Source organism: Panthera pardus, unplaced genomic scaffold (assembly GCF_024362965.1).
Source record: "Panthera pardus isolate Hobbes unplaced genomic scaffold, ASM2436296v1 HiC_scaffold_8, whole genome shotgun sequence".
Lineage (NCBI taxonomy): Eukaryota > Metazoa > Chordata > Mammalia > Carnivora > Felidae > Panthera > Panthera pardus.
The window spans coordinates 108,915,058-108,937,721 of NW_026527013.1; the positions used below are offsets into that span (position 1 = coordinate 108,915,058).

The 22,664-nt window shown below is 38.7% G+C and overlaps 1 protein-coding gene across 1 annotated transcript; it reads right to left on the reverse strand.

Annotated features, from left to right (window-relative positions):
* Positions 1 to 378: 378 nt before the first annotated feature.
* On the reverse strand, positions 379 to 4,722 carry SOSTDC1 (sclerostin domain containing 1). Its single transcript, XM_019443510.2, has 2 exons — positions 4,324 to 4,722; positions 379 to 1,817 (listed from the first exon to the last, which is right to left on the reverse strand). The coding sequence occupies exons 1-2, from the start codon at positions 4,526 to 4,528 to the stop codon at positions 1,402 to 1,404; spliced, it is 621 nt and encodes a 206-aa protein (XP_019299055.1). The 5' UTR covers positions 4,529 to 4,722; the 3' UTR covers positions 379 to 1,401.
* Positions 4,723 to 22,664: the final 17,942 nt, after the last annotated feature.

Genomic DNA, 22,664 nt, shown 5'->3' on the forward strand with positions numbered 1-22,664 from the left:
TGGAATCACCTGGAAAACCTTAAAATCTGCTGATATCTGAGTTCTACCCCCAGAAAGTATGATGTAATTTGGATGCCAGCCTGGACATTGGGTCTTAAATTATCTCCTCCAGGTGATTATAATGGGCAGCAGACTTGGCATCCCAGGTGTATATACATATGATATTCTCATTACAACTCACTACAACTGGATTGTCACCCAACTTTTTAAATCATCCCTTTACTGAAAAGATTGTCTTTCTTTCTCTCCTCTGTTACTGAAGAACTTTTTTTTTCAAAACTTGAATGTGCCTTATCAAAGAAATCAATTATTCTGATACATAAATTCTAATTTTGGTACACGTGCACCTTTTTCATACATGTTAAAGGCAAGGACAACAACTTTTAGCAGTGTTTATTTTCGTTAAAAGAAACTGACGGAATTGAAGGTTAATTCACCTTTGGATTGCACAGATTAAACAAAAAGGTATTATATATTTCAGTTTTACAAAGCATCTTATTGATTTAAAAGGATCCATACTATTGATAAAGTTCATGATAAAACATATATGTAAAAAGGAGACTAAAATATTTATTTTACATATCTACACGTATTCTCATATTTCTAGATCAACCACAAATCATACAGGAAAATATTTAGGTACATGGAAAAGCTTCAAAACATAAAAAATTAACAGTTTGAAAAAAAATCACATGTGAAAGCTCATTAAATAATAACATTGACAAATAAATAGTTCATCAGTTTTACTTATTAGCTGCTGCCATGCATTTCTGGCATTCCATTGTAAGCAAGGGTCAGCATGCAGGGTATAATTTCATACTATGAGACTGTAAAAAGCTACAGGGCTTATTTTTGAAGTGAAATGTCACAATATCTTTCACTCTTTCAAAGGAGATCACTCATGGCTGCTAAACTTCCCATGAAAATTACCAAAAAAAAAAAAAAAAGCACCTTTCTGAAATGTTACTGTGAAGATTCATGGCAACAATTTTTTTTTAACTCTTTAATTATGAAAGGGTTTTGCTGGGGATAGTGTGGGGTGGGGGATGGGCTGGAGAGTGGAGGATAACCAAGAAGCCCTTTTCTGCTTTAAAAAGTAATGATTCAGTGATGTATATAGTATCACCAGTCTTTCGAGAACCATGGGGAATTAAAACTACAGGTTGCATGGAATTTAAATGCAAATTGCACTCAAGGATATGCATACATCTTGAAAAACTTGAAAAAGAAAAGCTATTCCCAGAGAAGGTCCTGATACTTAGGACAGCTTGGTGGGTTTGATCAAAGCACAAAGCATCTATTTTCAAGTAAGAAAATAGCAATGGCAGGCTTGAGTCTTCCAAGCAATAAGATCTGTAAAGCAGATGGTTACTAGCCAGTCTGGTGTCGAGAGTCTGAGTTCTAACTCAGGCTGTGCTTGCTGGATTTGCTGGCTCTTTTCCGCTCTCTGTGATGCTGGGCTGGCTTGGCAGGCGACATGCTCTCAAAGTTATGACTGGACTCATTGTGCTGCCGAGTGTACCTCTTGCACTTGCAGGCGGTGACCACTGTGATTTTGTAGGTGCGCGTGCTGCCATCTTGGCACTGAAGCTGGATTCTCTGGGTGCGTGTTTTGTCATTGACACACCTCCATTCCTGGGAGCTCCTCCTGCTCCAGTACTTGGTTCCATAGCCTCCCCCTATCCAGTTGGGCAGCACCGGCAGGGGCAAGCACTCACCAGCACACACCAGCTCTTTCAGGGGGCTGATGCTGGTGCACTGGCCATCGGAGATGTATTTGGTGGAACGCAGCTCCCGGCAACCCACTTGAACTCTACCTACAGGAAACGGAAGAGCGTGCATGAAAGAGAAGAAGCAAATGAACGCTTCAAAAACAACAACAACAAAGGCATCTGCAATGGCAAAAACTGTATCCAAATGATAGCAAGTTGTTAAATAGAAAGGGAACATCTATTTCATTTTCACAATGCAAAAATCTGCCTGGATGGGTGTAGAGATAACTTCCGTGAAAATGATCAGTTCAAATGGCTGTACATTTTTGAAATAAAATGAACTAGGCCTGATTTTTGTTTTCATGGGTAACATTAACTAATTGCTTACTGAAGTGTTTGAAAATCCCATTGTTTTTTAGTCTTACTCCCCAGTAAGGGTTAAACAGTTCTTACACTTGTGTAAATATTCCTTCTTCAGTGAGCTAAGAGACTATAATGTTCTTTTTCTCACAGGTCATATCAGTTAATATCTGCAAGTGCTTTTAATTAGGTTTTTAAAAAAATCTCCTGGGAAAATGTGAAAAGTATTTAAATATTGTGTACAATGTGTATGCTCTCTCTCTATTTTGTTTCAATTATAAAATTCAGCTGCAGAGAATCATACATACATGTGTGTACAAAGTCTGACATTTTGCATATCAACCTTAATAACTACGTTTTAAACCTAAATTCCCAAGCTATCTTTTAAAAACAAATATTAAAATGTTTGAAAGGCAAAATGTCACTACAACTCAAAATTTGAAGAATATAAAAGCCCCTAAATCAGGAACGTATGGTTGCCATAACAACTTGGCTACATTTCCATGAATTTTATGGCAGAAAAATGCCTAACATGTCTGATTTACAACTGCAAAAGGAACCATGGTGTTCGTTTCCTGAAGGCTGGTCATGGCAAACTTTTTGTTTAGTTATTTGAATCTGTTAAGTATGTTCTCTAATCAGCTGTTTCTTGTTACATGCCTTATGCAATTAAAGCAAAAATTAATCTTGAAATGTTTGAGTGTTCCTTTCCATTGCTTTGTTACCCAAACTTGAGGAAAATTGCCTGTAACAATCTTGAAAAGAAATCAAAGTTTGTTAACCAGAAAAAAAAAAAATGTTTATAAGGATAGACTGCTGAAATTTAAAAGATAAAAATGCTAAGGACCGGTGAAGTAGTCTTGCCTTGAAGTGGAATCCTGAAGGCTAATTTGAAGTAGATCCTGAATGAGGAGTTGGACTTTGTCTCTCGGCCTCAGTAGCTCTGAGGTGGGAGACATAGCCTAAAGGGATGCAGTAGCTGTAAAACAATTTATGTAGACACACATACATCCGTATAGAGCATGGGATTAAAGTGAAAGGGTAAACTAGCTGACTGGTCAGTGTGCTCTGCCTGTCTCATTCTGATTCCAGCTTCCCTTCCTGCATCTGCCTTAGGAATGCACCTGGAAAGAGCCGGAGATGAATTTGACTTGCCTAGCTTTTTGTTCCCCAAGTATATACCGATTTGGCATTTTTGCAGTGACAGTTCATTGACCATGAATACCCACCACATTGCTCAGTAATCTAATAATAATCAGATACCGCCTTTGTACATAAGAGCAACTATCCTCAAGAAAGTGAAAACACCTTGGTTTTCTTAGAAAGACATTAATAGCCCTATTTGCTTGGACTTCTCAAAGGTCAAAATTACTTCTAGCAGTTGAATGGAATTGAGGTGGAGCAAAAGATTTGTGTAAGATTTCCTGTGCACTGTTTTTCTGTGTCTCTATGAAAACCTGTTTGCTAGCATGTGAACTTTTCCTGAAAGGAGTGAAGCAAAAGTTAGGAGAAGAAATTTGAATCCCTCTAAGTAATGTTTGATTAGTGTGTCAATTCAGCAAACAGAAAAGAAAACAAATACTCCCTGTACAAAATATTATTGTACTGCTATTATTTTAAATCTCCAAAGTTATAAAAGTTTCCCCACTCTTTCACAGAAGTATACAATTAGCCCAATTTGGATCTGGTTAATAAGTAATTATGTTGGAAAAGTAGGATTCTCCAATATTTTTAGTTACATCTCTCTTTTACATTGGTCATCATCAAAACTTTCAACCATTTCACTAGACATATTTTAGAAATCCTTGTGAGCCATTTTTTTTTTTCCCGGAAAGCTTATGATTTCCTATACATACTTTGGTTAGTCACGTTTATGCACTTTACCACAATTGTACATGTCCTGAAATACACAGAAAACAACCCGAATGTACACTACGTAGAAGAACACTTTTTTAAAAATTCTTGTTTTGCATGATTTTTAAAAAAGCAACAGTTTAATTCCTAGAAACATTTTCTTTTTTGGATGTTTGATAGAACTTAAGTCCTCGCCTGCATTATCAAATCACTGTTTTAGTTGCATTAACTTTGTAGGGAAGAATGCCAATCTACACATGCAGTAGATTACTCCCAGATTGTTTAGCAAAATATACATGGTTCAGGTTAGTTAGCAATGAAACGATTCTATAGGAATGTGAGCTAATGCTACCAAAAGAGAAAAAAAACAAAATCCATGCAAGTAAAACACACTTACTGTTCCGATCCAGTCCAGTGTTACTGAAATGCCTGCCTCCATTTCTGGCTTGATTCATCGTGCTGTTGCTGCTGGGGTGTGCTGGAACAGGTTTAACCACATGTGAATAAAGGATTTCTGTGGCATCATTTTTAAAAGCCAAACAGCTTTTCATTAGGATGCATGCAAAGGGAATGAGATAGAAATGAATGGCAGGAGGAAGCATGGTGAGGAGAGGATTTGCTTGGCTGGAGAGCTGGTTAATTCCTTTCCCTCTGCTTCTGCACTGTAACTGTGAAATTCCTCTTCAAGGTTCCCTTTATATATCCAGTGAGGTTTGGCGTTCATTCAGGTGTAAAGTTGTATAGAGCTTCAGAGTGAAAACACAGAGAAGGGGTGGGATCCCTACATGACCCTGCAAAAGAATTTTACCAATAGAAGAGAAGACTACAGAAAAGGAGGAGCTTGGTATACAAATGGCCTGAAATTTCAGAGTTGCGCTTCATCAGTTGTCTGGGAGCTAAAGCAGCCAGGCACATTCTATAGCAACTCCAGACTATCTCCCTCTCTGCCATTTCCTTTCCTGAATCTAGTTCACATTCGGGTTTAATTTAAATGAAAATACACTGCTGTTCATTTGAAGAGATTTACATTCCCACAATTGTTCCGCACTCCCCCCAGATTTTAGAGTATTTAGGGTAGGGAGCGGGTTCTTCCCAGATAATAGGAAGGAGTTCGGGTGAGTTTTGCTAGACTTGCAGTAAGCACCTATTAAACATATTTTGTTTCTCAAGAAGCAAACCGATATATTTTTTTTCCTTTAAAGTATAAGGCATATGGAGCTAAAATCTGCCCCCTGGACACACTTAAATAATGCAGCTTTGATCTGCATGAACTGCTGCTCCACTAGGTAAATTATTGCCAGGGGTTCTGTGTGGAGAATAATGAGCATAGCTCTTTCTGCAGTAAAGAAATACTATCAATTTTCATCTTAAAAATATGTCACAATTGTGAAAATTCATAGCATTTAGCATAAAAAAAGCCATTCCGGACAGATCATTGTTTAGCAAATTCAAAATAATTTTTTCTAGGTTTTTCATTAGCTGCCCAACACATGTTCTATCTGTATTTACTAAGCATTTTGTTCATTGCTGCCTTTGACTCTGCTGCACACATAAGAAACATACTTTCCTGACCTTCTTTATCCACACCTGCAACAGATGTTCCATTAATATTACTTACCATTCTCCATTCTTTTAAAAAAAGTCACGAAATTTCCTCTGGTTTATGGGATATTTTGATTGGAATAATTACACACTCTGAATCATCTTTTCAATTTTAGATCTATTTTTGCCTTCTGTGCAGTTACTGACATGACCTGATAGCATAGATATTTTGTATCTCTCCCCTTTATAAACTTGGGTCTGTTATAGCTGCTATTCCTATCTATCTACCTACCTACCTGCCCACCTACCTATGTATCTATTCAGCTATCTATCCATCTATCCATCTATGTTTCTCCAAATTGCACTATTGACACTTTGAAATAGATAATTCTTTATTATGGAGGGCTGTTCTGTGTATTTAAACTTTTTTTTTTTTTAATATTTATTTATTTTTGAGACAGAGAAAGAGAGAGAGAGAGAGCATGAACAGGGGAGGGTCAGAGGAAGAGGGAGACATAGAATCTGAAACAGGCTCCAGGCTCTGAGCTGTCAGCACAGAGCCTGACACGGGGCTCGAACCCACAGACCACGAGATCATGACCTGAGCCGAAGCCGGACGCTTAACCGACTGAGCCACCCAGGCGCCCCTGTTCTGTGTATTTAGCAGCATACCTGGCTGGCTTCTACACACTAGATGCCAGTACTATATCCCCACCCCCTCCATTATAACCAAAAATGTCTCCAGACTTTTCCAAATATCTCCTGCAGGCCAAAATCATCTATCCATCTATCTCTCTCAATATAAAAAGAAAGTAAAATTAAGAATAAAGACTAATTATTTAATAATACTAAGAAATTACTGAGTTTTTCAAGAAGGAAAGTATTATTATGGTTTTGTTTAGAATCAGCATCTACTTCTCTGTTAGAGGTATATGCTGAAATATTCTTAGACAAAATGATAGGATGTCTGGAATAAACTTCAAAAATAATTTGGGAGGAGGTTATTAGAGGTGTAGGTGGGGCAAGACTGGTCATGGGTTAAGGGTTCAAATGTTCAAAATTCTACATAATCAAAATTATAAAAACTAAAGTAAAAAAAATTCAATTTAATGTGTATGTCTTCTTCATAACAATCAGATCCCTATCCTAAGGTTGTATGTAGTCATTTATTCTAACATCCTTCCTGAAAAACAATACATCAGTTTACTGTATGCACATGGAGATTATATACTAGGCATCCTCTTAAAATACTAACTGAAGAAGTTTTTATCCTGCTTATCAGAGTACTTGATATTAATTACATGAAGGATGTTACTATTAACCATTTACCAGTAGACCCAATGCCTAAATGAAGCAAGGGGGTCAAAAGAATCTAATCTCTTCACCATTACTCTGTTGTGTGTCTGTGTGTCACAGTAAAACAAGATATTTTAATTTGCAGTTTAATTCCTTTTTTCTGATTTTTTAAAGTTTATTTATTCATTTTGAGACAGAGAGAGAGAGAGAGAGAGAGAGAGAGACAGACAGAGCACTAGTGGGGGAGGGATACAGAGAGAGGGAGACACAGAATACAAAGTAGGCTCACAGTGTCAGCACAGAGCCCGACGCGGGGCTCAAACTCACAAACCATGAGATCATGACCTGAGCCGAAGTCAGATGCTTAACCAATGGAGACACCCAGGCTCCCCTTGCAGTTTAATTATTATGGTGGATTAATCAGATTGATCAAATTTATTTATAATTGTTAACTCTGTTTTGCATCTGGTATTCTGCAGACTCAGCCTTAGGATATTACCTCAGGCAGAAGCAAAATTGCCAGGATGAGGGCAATATGGTTGGTGCATGTGGACAGGAAAAATTTAGAGTTCTTAGATCCAATACATCATACAGGATCAAATTAGAAAACTACTTTGATAAAATAGAAATAATCACAAATTTGCTATTTAACAGTTCTTCTGAGCAGTTTAACAGTACTTCATTAAGAACAACCACAAACTCTAAGATTATGGGTATAAATGTTTGACATAATTGATTAAGAAAGTATTGCCCTGAGCAAGCTATGTTCTTTCTCATCTCCAAAACTTCGTATGCGCATGGTTCTCCTTCTATTTGGAAAATCTCCCTCTATCACTTTCCTCATTCCCTTCCTCATTGGCTAATACATATCTTTCCTCCAAGACTCACTTTAGATAGAACTAGGAGTAAAGAAAGTCCCTTGCCCTCTACCTCCTCAAGTCTGGAGTCAGCACCCCGTCCATTGTATCAGAGTGGCCAATTGTCTGATGGCTTTGAAAGCCTTGTGATACAAGAATGATTTTTATCTTATGAATAATGTTCAACAAGTGGATAAATTATTTAAGAAATATAGAAAAACTGTCCTTTCACATACTCAAAAATTGGTTAATACTTATGGTAGGCAATCAGAAAAATGGCCCCTAATAACCTTCAACTCATGATATTCACACCCCTGAGGCAATCTGCTTCTCTTCAGTGTACATTGGACCTAGTGACTAACTTCTAATGAATATAATATCGTGATGAGATGTGAATTTTATGCTTAGGTTATACCAAAAGACTGTGACTTCTGTCTTCCTTACCTGCTGTAGGTCCCTCACTTGCTTTGCTAGAAACCAGCTGCCATGTTATAAGTTTTCTTATGGAGAGTTGGCCCAAGTGGCAAGGAATGGATGTCTCTTGCCAACAAGGAAGGGGAGCCTTCCACTAAACAAACCATGAGGACCTGAATTCTATCAACAACCACATGGATAAGTTTGAAAGCAAATCTCACAGCCCATCTTTCACGTGAGGCCTGCAGCCCCAGCTTATACCTTGTGACCTTATGAAAGACTTTAAGCCAGAGCCATCTCAGCAGCTATGAGATAGTAAACGTTGTTCTAACTAAGGTTTGATGTAATTTGTTACATATCCATAGATAATTAAGACAATATTATCTGTTTGAAAATGAAGATACAGTAATTAAGCTATTAATTTTGTGAATAATGCTAGGACCTTGAAAGCATTAGACGTGGCACCATTCAATATGGTGGTTGGGCAACTTCTGTTTTTAGGCTTTGAAATCTATTTTCTGGTCCTCCGTTGAGTCATCAATGTTGTTCTATTATTAATAATCAAATAATGGTATAGAATTACCGCTATTACTCTGATGTGCAAAAGCTGGAATTTAAATGCTCTAATAGTATTGTTGATCATGTGACTCCTAGCACTGGAATCAGAAAATCTGAATTTGAATCTTATTTCTGGCATTTGTAATCTGTATGAACTGGTTATATTTCCTGAAACTAAGTTAGTTGTTTCATGTGTAAAACATCACTAAACTTACCTATCTCAATAAGAAATTAAAAAAAAAAAAAAAATGAAAGTGTCTGGCATAAAACCAGGCCCAGAAGAAATGGAAAAAATCGTCACTGAATATGAGTTTAAAAGTCCTGTTTCTCATTAGAGTCTTTGAATTTAAAAATGATTTTTCAAAGGTTAGAGAAGTCTCCAACAAACACAATTATTCAATTTAAGATGGAGAACAAAAGTTAAAAGGAAAGAGATTGTTTAGTTTGATTAAACACTAAAGAATGTGTAAATGTTCTTTGGTTAAAAATAATTAGACTGACCAATTGTTTTTTTGTCTCTGACAGGGGAAGAACCAGAATAAATATAAACAAAATATGTTTACTGAATGCAATAATGAGCTATATCTCGTTCTCTATGGACTTAAACTATGTTCAGAGTGTTCCAATTAATAAGAGAACTTATGGCATTGACCACCCTTAGTTTAGAAGAGAAAGAAAACTACTATAGAATCTTCATGCATAAAAATCCTTAAAAGAGGATGGATTAACATCTTTCATTCATTTCATGTCAATATGTGTCGAGTCCAGTATTTGTCAAAGACGCTGCAGTTCAGGGTCTGCAAAGCTGAATGAGGCACAGCGCTTACCCTCTTGCCTTTTCCCTAAAGCTCCTGTTTAGAATTCCACTAAAGGAATTCCCCTTAACTTGATCCTTCTGTAGGATTTTCTTCCTCCCTCACCACCGTTATTAGTTGTCTCTTTTATTTTGTTTAAATGTTTTTTTGGTTTTATTTGTAGAATAAATGTGTTTTTGTTGTTGTTATAAGCATCCCCAACACAGATAATATTAATTTACATAGTGCTGTTTATAAGGCGCTGTGTAGCCTGACACAAGACCCAAGTGGAAATTCAAAATCCAGTGGATACATCCCTAGATATAGTTCTCAGTCTTGGCACTAGCGACATTCCGGGCCAGGGCATTGTTATGGGACCTGTCCTGTGTATTGTAGGGGGTTTAGCAGCAACCCTGGGCTTTCTCCGCTAGATGCCACTTGTACCTCCCTCACCCAGCTGTGAACAACAAAAATATCTTCTTCAGACATTGCCAAATGTCCCCGATGTGCAAAACGGTCCTGGGTTATAAACCACCAGCCTAGGCAAATTCTCCAGGAAACTTCCTAAAAATGCCAGCAAGCTGCTATTAAGGAAAACGTTACATGCAAGCTCTAGGGAACATGTCAAGACAGTAAGAAGAGGGCTTCCATATGGTTGTAAAAATTAGGGAAACTAGTAAGTTGTCCTTTTCACTGGCGTTTGCTACCTTGCACAGTAAGAAATGATCTCTTCATCGTACATTCAGCTCACACAAGTCCCTGAACTCAGTGTGAGCATGGTTGGTAACATATTAAATATCCTGTCCCCAATAATGGGAGCTAGAATTCGTTTTGTTCCACACAACCCTGATAGTTCTTCTAAAACCGTATTTTAGGGGCACCTGGTAGCTCAGTTGGTTAAGTGGCTGACTTCGGTTCAGGTCGTGATCTCGCAGTCCATGGATTTGAGCCCCACATCTGGCTCTGTGCTGACAGCTCAGCCTGGAGCCTGCTTCAGATTCTGTGTCTCCATCTCTCTCTGCCCCTCCAACCCCCCTCTCTCTCAAAAATAATTAAGCTTTAAAAAAGGTCCTGAGACCTTGAATCAGAACCCCCTGGGGTAGAATCCAGGAACCTGTGTTCTAACAACTCTCCCAGTCCTTGTTCTGCGTGCTAAGGTGTGAGATGCACGACAGTAGACTGCACACATGCCCTGTCCCCATAGTCTCCATCACAGTTACCTCATCTGTTTAACTAGGACTCTGCTCCAGACTCTTCCAGTTTGTACAGTCAGATGGAAGCCCTGCCCTGAAGCTCAGCTCAGTTGGCCAAAACCTGAACCCATTTCTTTTTCCTGTATTTATTTCTCCCTAGGGCCTGGATATTCTTGGTGTCTTCCAGTGACTGATTAATGCTTTGTTCCACAGAGATGGACACAAAAATTACCACCTACGGTGATACCATTGCTCACTAGAAATTTTGGCAGCCATATCTGATTCTCACAGCTATCAATGTTGACCCAGATTTTGGCAAAATACTTTGATCATTGTGGTTTTGATTGTTGTCCACCAACCTCAGGAGCATTCCACAGCCAAGTCAGGCTCCTAGCCCTGGCAGCATGCAGTCTCGTTTCACTCTTTCCTGAGGAATCTCTTATTCAAGTACCAATGGGTTTCCTGGCCAAGCCCAAACCTATTAGGACCTTACCTCACCAGTAGTAGAGGCCTAACAATCTGTAGTTCCCTGGTATGTCAGAAAACTGGAGGACAAAAAGAACGTAGCAGAGAATCTGGCCCAATACCACTACAGCTTTTCTGGGAAATAAAGTTGCTGCAGAAACTTCCTAATTTCAACTCTGGTATGTTTTAATGAAGTAATTTGCTTCCAAGTTCTGTGTAGATGGGAGGTGTGGTGTAGGGGTCCCACAGCTACTATATAGCTGGAATGAAGGATATGTGCTAGGGAACATGGAAAACAATTGTGTCTACATTGATTGGAAAGGCAGATTGGAGCACATCATTAACTACAGTCCTGCTTTGCAGGTTTAAAAGTTTGGAGATAATTTGGTAAACAGTGAAGAGTCACTGAAGGATGTGAATGTGAATATATGTGTTTTGTTTTTTATTTTCACAAAGTAAAAACACCATGTAACTTACATACAGGTAAAGTGATAGAAAATTTCCAGTACCCCAAAGTTTCTCTCCTGTCCCCTTTCCTAGTAACCACTTTCTTCCTCCTCCCTAAAATAAAATTACTATTCTAATTTCTGACACCAGTTATTAATTTTGCCTGTTTTAGAATTTGATATAAGAATGACTTTTTTCATTGTTGTATACTATTGAATTGCATTGACATCCACAATTCATTTATCTAGTCTAGACTGGATTGGTTCTAGCTTGTGGCTATTATGAATAAAGTTGTTATAAACATCCTAGTGCCTGTCTTTTGATGCATCTATAGATACATATTTTTGTTAAATATAAATCTAGTTGTGAAGTGGATGAAATAGAGAATTTGTATATTCAACTTTAGTAGATAATAACAAAGTTTTCCAAAGCAATCTCATTAAATGAAATATTCACTCGCCCCGACAGATTATAAGCAGGGGAAGGTCAAGAGCACACACATGGTTTCAGAACACTGATTCTAGATGCAACGCGTGATATGGGTTAGGCAGAGTTACACTGCAACATAGGAAGGAGGCACATTATTTCGAGAACTCAGGTGAAAAAAAAAAAATCCTGAACTTGAAAGAGAGAGGGAAGGCTAGGACAAAGATCAGAGACACTGAGAATAGGTTGGCAGTTGATTGGAAATGAAGGCAAAGGTGAAAATAAAGTTGTAAAGCTGGGTGACTAGGGAAATGGTGGGGTCAGGGGAACCAGGCTGGAAGAGTTTAAAGTTTAATAATGAGTTTAGACTGCATTAGGATGTGGTTATGGTGCTGGTGGAAAACCAAGAGAAATTGTCTAAGAGACAGCTAGAATCAAAGCTCAAGAAATATATCCAGCGACGGGCAGCAAATTTAGTCGGATGCTTTCTTAGAGTAGAACGCTAGAACTTGGTTTAGAAACCTTTTGTCAAGTAACACAAACACTTTCATTTACATACCTACTGTCATGTAATCCTGCCCCTAGATTTTTTAAACCTAATTCCCTACTTTCAGGAATTCTCAAGTAGTATAAACTACTGTGTAGACATATTTGTATAAGCTTATAAAACTTATGCCCTGTGTTTTTTGCAAAACCATAAATAACAAACATCTCTCAACATCCCTTCTTTTTTTATCACCCAGATAGCAACTGGCTTAGTTCAAGTTTTCATCATTATTTGCCTGGGCTACTGTCATTAACTACTTAACTGATCTCTCATCTTACAGGCTCATCACCTTAAAATGCACTCTCCAGAATAAGATACAGCAGGATCTTTTATTTATTAAAAATTTTTTTTAATGTTTATTTATTATTGAGAGACAGAGAGACACAGAGCGTGAGCATGGGAGGGGTAGAGAGAGGGGAGACACAGAATCTGAAGTAGGCTCCAGGCTCTGAGCTGTCAGCACAGAGTCTGACCTGGGGCTTGAACTCATGAACTGTGAGACCATGACCTGAGCCAAAGTTGGTCGCCTAACCAACTAAGCCACCCAGGTGCTCGACAGCAGGATCTTTTAAAAATGGATATCAGAGCATCTCATTTAAAAATGTTAGTCGAGGCGCTCCTGGGTGGCTCAATGGGTTAAGCGTCTGATTCTTGATGTGAGCTCAGGTCATCATCTCCATGCTCACAGCACACAGCACAGAGCCTGCCTGGGATTCTCTCTCTCCCTCTCTCTGGGCCCCTCCCCTGCTTGCGTGCTCTCTCTCTCTCTCTCTCTTTCTCTCTAGAAAAAAAAGTCAGTTAGATCCTTTTACTTGCAGAAAAAACATCTTCATGAGCCAGCTATCCTCCTTTCTTTCCATTCCTTAGATTTATGTTTCTATAGTAGTTTTTCATACTCACCATTCAATTTAATGCCTTTATGCCTTTCATTCCTGCAAATGCTCTTTTCATTATTCAAAATTCTGTTCTTGGAAGGCTTTATTGAAAATATAGACTAAATTAACAAATGGTGAAATACAAAGGAAAGGACAATTGGGGGAAAAGGAAGAATATTTGGGAGGTGGGTCTCTGAGGATTAGGTATTACAATTTAGAATAATATAAAGACATTTAGTTTTTATTTTTTTATATTTATTTAATTTATTTTTTTAAAGTTAGCATATAGTGCAACAATGATATCAGGAGTAGATTCCTCAGTTCCCCTTACCCATTTAGCCCATCCCCCTCCCACAACCCCTCCAGTAACCCTCTGTTTCTTCTCCATATTTAAGAGTCTCTTATGTTTTTGTCCCCCTCCCTGTCTTTATATTATTTTTGCTTCCTTTCCCTTATGTTCATCTGTTTTGTATCTTAAAGTCCTCATATGACAAAGACATTTATTTTAATCTCAGTAAAATCAGGTGCTTTACATTTCCAATCCTAATACACAGCACAATGTATTTAAGATCAGTAAAATTATTTAAAATATAATTATTAAAATAGAGAAAAGGATATATGCAGATTTTCAGCACAGAATATTTTATTTATGAACCTTGAAAGAGAATACTGCTTTATATTTTTAAATTTTCTAAACAAGTGTCCTTCTTAATGCTCTCATATGATTAACAAGAAAATTAAGCTGATTACTTCATAATATTTAAGCTTATTGTATTATGGAAAAGAGTTGCATCATCAGATTTCTACCTTTTTAAGAAATAGGATTATAAAATTATGAAAAGGATACATGCATGTTATAAACTGTGTCAATAGTTCATTAAGTAGGATAAAGTCACCTCTTCCCATTTCTCCTCCAACCCCACTACCCAGGAATAATCAGTTAGGAGTGTCTTGTGATGTTTTCCAACATTTTGTGCATTTATAAGCTAATTTAAATATGATATGCATATACATACACATATATATTTTTAACTTTTGTCATAAAGACAGGAACATGCTATACATAGGATTTCTCAAATTACACTGAGTATTTAATGACCTATCTTGGACATTTTCCTGTATCAGAACATACAGGTTTGCCTCATTCTTTTCAACCTTAGCATTGGATGCGCTACATGGATCTTATATAAACTATCCATTAATTCTCTTCTGATAAAATATTTAGATTGTTTTTAGATGATCTCCTTTATATATGTGGCAGGATATTTGTTCTAGACAATCACTTAGCGTCCATTTTTTTCCTTTGCCTTCATCCAGGAAGTTGAGGAGGAGGTAGAATTGGGAGCGAAGGACTGGGGTTGGGTATATGTGCTTCATGAAAGACCAGAGGCCAAGCCCTACTCCCTGACAGTGTCCCAGAAAGGTGGCTAATATTCAGAAAGGCACAATAACCACCTTCATTAAAGTTCCAGTAGGATATGTATTCCAGAGCCTCTGTGGTAGAGGCTAAAGTCTGGGATTGTGATGCCTCCTGCTTTGGTCTTCTTCTTCAAAATTACTTTGGCTATTCGGGGCCTTTTGTGGTTCCATACAAATTTTAGGATTGTTTGTTCTAGCTTCAAGAAGAATGCTGGTGCAATTTTGATTGGGTTTGCATTGAATGTGTAGATAGCTTTGGGTAGTATTGACATTTTAACAATATTTATTCTTCCAATCCATGAGCACGTAATGTTTTTCCATTTCTTTATAACTTCTTCAATTTCCTTCATAAGCTTTCTATAGTTTTCAGCATACAGATCTTTTACATCTTTGGTTAGGTTTAATCCCAGGTATTTTATGCTTCTTGGTGCAATTGTGAATGGGATCAGTTTCTTTATTTGTCTTTCTGTTGCTTCATTATTAGTGTATAAGAATGCAACTGATTTCTGTACATTGATTTTGTATCCTGTGACTCTGCTGGATTCATGTATCAGTTCTAGCAGACTTTTGGTGGAGTCTATCGGGTTTTCCATGTATAATATCATGTCTTCTGCAAAAAGTGATAGCTTGACTTCATCTTTGCCAATTTTGATGCCTTTTATTTCCTTTTGTTGTCTGATTGCTGATGCTAGAACTTCCAACACTATGTTAAACAACAGCGGTGAGAGTGGACATCCCTGTCGTGTTCCTGATCTCAGGGAAAAAGCTCTCAGTTTTTCCCCATTGAGGATGATGTTAGCTGTGGGCTTTTCATAAATGGCTTTTATGATGTTTAAGTATGTTCCTTCTATCTTGACTTTCTCGAGGGTTTTTATTAAGAAAGGATGCTGAATTTTGTCAAATGCTTTTTCTGCATCGATTGACAGGATCATATGGTTCTGTTCTTTTCTTTTATTAACGTCATGTATCACATTGATTGATTTGCAAATGTTGAACCAACCCTGCAGCCCAGGAATGAATCCCACTTGATCATAGTGAATAATTCTTTTTATATGCTGTTGAATTCAATTTGCTAGTATCTTAGTGAGAATTTTTGCATCCATATTCATCAGGGATATAGCCTGTAGTTCTCTTTTTTTGCTGGGTCTCTGTCTGGTTTAGGAATCAAAGTAATGCTGGCTTCATAGAATGAGTCTGGAAGTTTTCCTTCCCTTTCTATTTTTTGGAACAGCTTGAGAAGGATAGGTATTATCTCTGCTTTAAATGCCTGGTAGAATTCCCCTGGGGAGCCATCTGGTCCTGGACTCTTATTTGTTGGGAGATTTTTGATAACTGATTCAATTTCTTTGCTGGTTATGGGTCTGTTCAAGTTTTTTATTTCCTCCTGTTTCAGTTTTGGAAGTGTGTGGGTGCTTAGGAGTTTGTCCATTTCTTCCAGGTTGTCCAGTTTGTTGGCATATAATTTTTCATAGTACTCCCTGATAATTGCTTGTATTTCTGAGGGGTTGGTTGTAATAATTCCATTTTCATTCATGATTTTATCTATTTGGGTCATCTCCCTTTTCTTTTTGAGAAAGCCTGGCTAGAGTTTTACCAATTTTGTTTATTTTTTCAAAAAACCAACTCTTGGTTTCATTGATCTGCTCTACAGTTTTTTTAGATTCTATATTGTTTATTTCTGCTCTGATCTTTATTATTTCTCTTCTTCTGCTGGGTTTAGGCTGCCTTTGCTGTTCTGCTTCTATTTCCTTTAGGTGTGCTGTTAGATTTTGTATTTGGGATTTTTCTTGTTTCTTGAGATAGGCCTGGATTGCAATGTATTTTCCTCTTAGGACTGCCTTCGCTGCATCCTAAAGAGTTTGGATTGTTGTATTTTCATTTTCATCTGTTTCCATATATTTCTTAATTTCTTCTCTAATTGCCTGGTTGACCCATTCATTCTTTAGTAGGGTGTTCTTTAACCTCCATGCTTTTGGAGGTTTTCCAGACTTTTTCCTGTGGTTGATTTCAAGCTTCATAGCATTGTGGTCTGAAAGTATGCATAGTATGATCTCAATTCTTTTATACTTATATAAAGGGCTGCTTTGTGACCCAGTATGTGATCTATCTTGGAGAAAGTTCCATGTGCACTCGAGAAGAAAGTATATTCTGTTGCTTTGGGATGCAGAGTTCTAAATATATCTGTCAAGTCCATCTGATCCAATGTATCATTCAGGCCCCTGTTTCTTTATTGGCCATGTGTCTAGATGATCTATCCATTTCTGTAAGTGGGGTGTTAAAGTCCCCTGCAATTACCACATTCTTATCAATAATGTTGCTTATGTTTGTGATTAATTGTTTTATATATTTGGGGGCTCCAGTATTTCGTGCATAGACATTTATAATTGTTAGCTCTTCCTGATGGATAGACCCTGTAATTATTATATAATGCCCTTCTTCATCTCTTGTTACAACCTTTTATTAATTAATTAATTTATTTATTTATTTAAAAAAATTTTTTAATGTCTATTTATTTTTGAAACAGAGAGAGACAGAACGTGAACAGGGGAGGGTCAGAGAGAGAGGGAGACACAGAATCCGAAGCAGGCTCCAGGCTCTGAGCTGTCAGCACAGGGCCCGACATGGGGCTCAAACTCACGGAGTGTGAGATCATGCCCTGAGCTGCAGTCGGACACTCAACTGAATGAGCCATCCAGGCGCCCCTACAACCTTTAATTTAAATTCTAGTTTGTCTGATATGAGTAGGGCTACTCCAGCTTTCCTGTGAGTTCCAGTAGCATGATAGATAGTTCTCCATCCCCTCACTTTCAATCTGAAGGTGTTCTCAGGTCTAAAATGAGTCTCTTGTAGACAGTGAATGTATGGGTCTTGTTTTTTATCCATTTTGATACCCTATGCCTTTTGGTTGGAGCATTTAGTCCATTTGCGTTCAGTGTTATTATAGAAAGATATGGGTTTAGAGTCATTGTGATGTCTGTAGGTTTCATGCTTGTAGTGATGTCTCTGGTACTTTGTGGTCCTTGCAACATTTCACTCTCAGAATCCCCCTTAGGATCTCTTGTGGGGCTGATTTAGTGGTGATGAATTCCTTCAGTTTCTGTTTGTTTGGGAAGACCTTTATCTCTTCTTCTATTCTGAATGACAGACTTGCTGGATAAAGGATTCTCAGCTGCATATTTTTTCTGTTCATCACATTGAAGATTTCCTGCCATTCCTTTCTGGCCTGCCAAGTTTCAGTAGATAGGTCTGCCACTAGTCTTATTGGTCTCCCTTTATATGTTAGAGCATGTTTTTCCCTAGCTGCTTTCAGAATTTTCTCTTTATCCTTGTATTTTGCCAGTTTCACTATGATATATCATGCATAAGATCGATTCAAGTTATGTCTGAAGGGAGTTCTCTGTGCCTCTTGGATTTTAATGCCTTTTTCCTTCCCCAGATCAGGGAAGTTCTCAGCTATGATTTGTTCAAGTACACCTTCAGCCCCTTTCTCTCTCTCTTCCTCTTCTGGAATTCCTATTATACAGATATTGTTCCATTTCATTGCATCACCTAGTTCTCTAATTCTCCCCTCAAACTCCTGGATTTTTTTATCTCTCTTTTTCTCAGCTTCCACTTTTTCCATAATTTTATCTTCTAATTCACCTATTCTCTCCTCTGCCTCTTCAATCCAAGCTGTGGTTGCCTCCATTTTATTTTGTACCTCATTTATAGCATTTTTTAGCTCCTCCTGACTATTTCTTAGTCCCTTGATCTCTGTAGCAATAGATTCTCAGCTGTCCTCTATACTTTTTTCAAGTCCAGCGATTCGTTTTATGACTATTATTCTAAATTCATGTTCCGTTATATTGCTTAAAACGTTTTTGATCAATTTGTTAGCTGTCTCTACTTCCTGGAGTTTCTTTTGAGGAGAATTCTTCCGTTTTGTCATTTTGGGTAGTCCCTGTGGTGGCTCCAAACTGCAGGGCACTCCCCTGTGCTGTCTGGAGTAACTTGTGTTGATGGGCGGGGCCGCAGTCAGATCTGATGTCTGCCCTCAGCCCACCGCTGGGGCCACAGTCATACTGGTGTGTACCTTATCTTCCCCTCTCCCAGGGGCAGGACTCACTGCGGAGTGGTGTGGCCTCTGTCTGGGCTACTTGCACACATCCAGGCTTGTGGTGCTGCTTTGATGGGATCTGGGATATTAGCCGGGGTGGATCCGCAAGGTGCACAGGGGCGGGAGGGGCAGGCTTAGCTCCCTTTGCCATCGGTGGTTCCCTGTGGGAGGGGTCCTGCAGCACCAGGAGGGAGACAGGCAGACCCGTCGGAGGGATGGATCCACAGAAGCACAGCGTTGGGTGTTTGAGCGGTGCAAGCAAGTTTCGTGTGGGGAACTGGTTCCCTTTGGGATTTCAGCTGGGGGATGGGAGAGGGAGATGGCACTGCCCAGAGCCTTTGTTCCCCACCGAGCTGAGCTCTGTCTTCCAGGGCTCAACACCTCTCCTCCCCATTGTCCTCTTGCCCTCCCGCTCTCTGAGCAGAGCTGTTGGCTTATAACATTCCAGATGTTAAGTCCCACTGGCTGTCAGAACTCATGCAGTCCAGCCTCTCCACTTTTGCAAGTCAGACTCGGGGGCTCTGCCTTGCTGGGCGGGCTGCCCCTCCACCACCCTGGCTCCCTCCCACCAGTCCCTGTAGCGCCCACCGCCTCTCCGCCCTTCCTACCCTCTTCCGTGGGCCTCTCGTCTACGCTTGGCTCCAGAGAGTCTGTTTGGCTAGTCTTCTGGCAGTTTTCTGGGTTATTTAGGCAGATGTGGGTGGAATCTAAGTGATCAGCAGGACGCAGTGAGCCCAGCATCCTCCTATGCTGCCATCTTCCCCCCCAAAAAATGTAATTCCATAGCCTCTGAACCTGAAGGGAACATGTAGCCTAGAAATGGGTATCCAGTAGGGAATGACTGCTGATGACCACCAGTACCTAGAGGAACCTCCCCAGTGCCTTAGCCTTATGGAGAAAACTCTGCAAAGCCCTTGATGAGGGGCAAGGGAAGGAGTGAAAGGAAAATGAGGGCCAGGTTTTTAAATTAAATTGATTTAAAAATATAAAGAAATGCATACATGTATATATGCATTATATACATATGCATATGTATATAATACATATATATCGCAATATATATATTTTCATATCTAAGCTTCTACACCAGAATTCATACCATCTTCATAAACATTTGCAATTTCCAAAATACCAAGTTATTTTATCTATCTTGATATTTTATAGTTGCATGTCAATTTTCAAGACTTTTTATCCATAAGAAGATAGTTCTTTTACATTGATTAACAAAACAATCCCCACTTAAAATAGTGTTCCTTTATCTCGACATAGTTACATGTGGAATTTTCTGACATCCATTTGCTCTCTTAAAATATAATTCCAACAAAAATAAACCATGCCTTTGCTACTTTAAGGATTTATTATATCACTTTGATTTCATACTGACATCAAGCATGGCTTGGAACACATAATATGAAGAGAAAAGATTTAATAGTTTATTTTGAAGAGAAAAAAATAATTTATTTATGGAAAATCCATGTCTGCATTATGATCATTAATTTTTTTTTGTTTGCCATTGCTTTTACCTTTAATTGGTACTTTTGCAATCTTTATTGAAGGCTTTAGCTTCGTTTAAGGTTGGCAAAAGATTAAGTCAATTAAAAATCTCATGGAAACAATTTAACCATTATTCTCTGATTAAGAAGCATTGATTAAAATTGCTTTCAACAAGGAAAGACAGAGAGGATCCTTAAAACGTCTTATGGCTTAGAATTTTATTATGTCAACTAACAGTTTAGATTGCCTTCGGGCCTAACTCTCCAGCCTGTTTATACAGCAGTTGGGGCTGTTGGCCTGACGGTGGTCGGGGAGACAAGTCTCTTCTGACAAACAGCCAAAGAAGAAGTTAAAACAGACTGGGGAAAGTCCGCTCCTGCCAGGACATTGCAAGCTGTTTAGTGACCATCGAAATGTTCTGCTGGTTTTGTTGCCATACTTGGTAGTCCTGGGAATCTTGCTAGTCTCAGAAGTTGAGCAAAACAAAATACAACTGTGCACAGCCACGCCCTAGGGTGACTGTCTCCAAATACCATACAAGTCCGAGGCTGAAGCACTTGAAAGGCTTGCGTCCCTCCAGATGAAATCTTCATAAGATTGAGCCTTTAAAGACAACCCTTAAGCACATAAATGTTGTCATTTACGGCACGATCTCAACGCTATTTTCCCTTTCCAATTATAAAGGTGGCTAATGCACATGATAATTACAGTTCCTTAAAATTTATTCACTCTGGAGTAGATCAGCTCAGAAATGTTGGCACTGTTTCAGTGTTCCTTAACAACTGCTTGCCAAACCACTCTTTGATCCAGTGAAATCATCATATGATTCAAAACAAGGCCTACAGCCTTTCAAGAATTCACATCTTAAATCCTCATCTTCATTGCTCAACCTCTCCACGTTGGACCTAAAAATTGATTTTTCCTTATCAATGCCAAAGGGATACATTTTTTTCACTGTGGGATTTATAATATGCTTTCTTTGTTGCCCTTCATTTATTTACCACTACAGCTAACACATACTGAGTACTCAGTATGTACGAGAGATTGTGGCTTGCCCTGCAGTGATAGAATAAACTGCCTCCCCTAAATTCACTGCACAAGATTAAGACAGTCAGTTAAACAGATAATTACAGTATAGGGCTAGAAGTCAGGGCAGGAGAGAATCAAAGAATTGATCTAGAGCTCAAAGTCACTGGTGAGGACCAGAAAGATTTCCATGGGGTGTGAATTCCGAGCACAGTATTAAGGATAAACAGAAGGAGGCAGATTAAAAAGCAAGTAAGTTGCAGTATTCTAGACAGAAGAAATAGTATGTGCTCAAAGATCTGGCAGTGACAGAAAGCACAGCAAATTTTAGAAACTAAACCCATCTTGCTTGCCTTGAAATGCCTCCCATGGAGTAGTTAGAAGAGGCCAGAGAAATAAGCACTGGAAGAATTTGAACAACATTTTCTCAGCCTAAGGAGTTTTAATTTGATTCTTTATTTTGTTTATTTTTTGTTTGAGAGACAGAGAGACAGGGCACAAGGGAGTGAGGGGCAAACAGATAGTGGGAGAGAAAGAGAGAATCCCACAAGGGGCAGAGGAAGAGAGAGAGAGAGAGAGAGAGAGAAGCAGGGCTCACCTGAAGCAGGGCTCCAAATCACGAACTGTGAGATCATGACCTGAGCCAAAGTCAGATGCTTAACTGACTGAGCCACCCAGCCGCCCTTTGAATTTTACTCTAAAATCAACGTGAACTCCTAGAATTTTGAGCAAAGAAGTGACATGAGTAGTTTGGGGTTTTGGACAGATAACTCTGAGGGGTTGTAGAAGAAATTTAAATTTCAGAAATATTTAGCATAGGGTGAGCATAACCCTAATCAAATGGAGGACTGAGGAGAGAATCCAGGCCTGAAAACAGGGCTGGGCTAAAAGCTGAGGGTTGAACCATCACCTCTGTAGGTCAGGAGTATCATTAAGAAAGAAAAACTAAAGAGGGAAAACTGAAAAGGACAGGGGGGGGAGGGAAAACGAGGGGACTGAAGAACTGGAGAGAGGAGAAAAGAAAAAGAGGGAGGGAAAGTGGAGGTGATTTGGGACAAACTCTGGCTGCATAAATCATAGCTCTCCTACTGGCGACAGACAAGGGGCTGGGAGGGCAGAGTCAGGATATTCCAACGGTGTTCTAGGTCTTCAAAAAGACACAAATTATTTTCTTTTAGAAAAAACACTTTATTGAGGTACGATTGACATATAAAAAGCTGTACATACAGAATGTACACAACTTGGTGATTTGAAGATAGATGCACACTGTGAAACTATCACCCCAATCA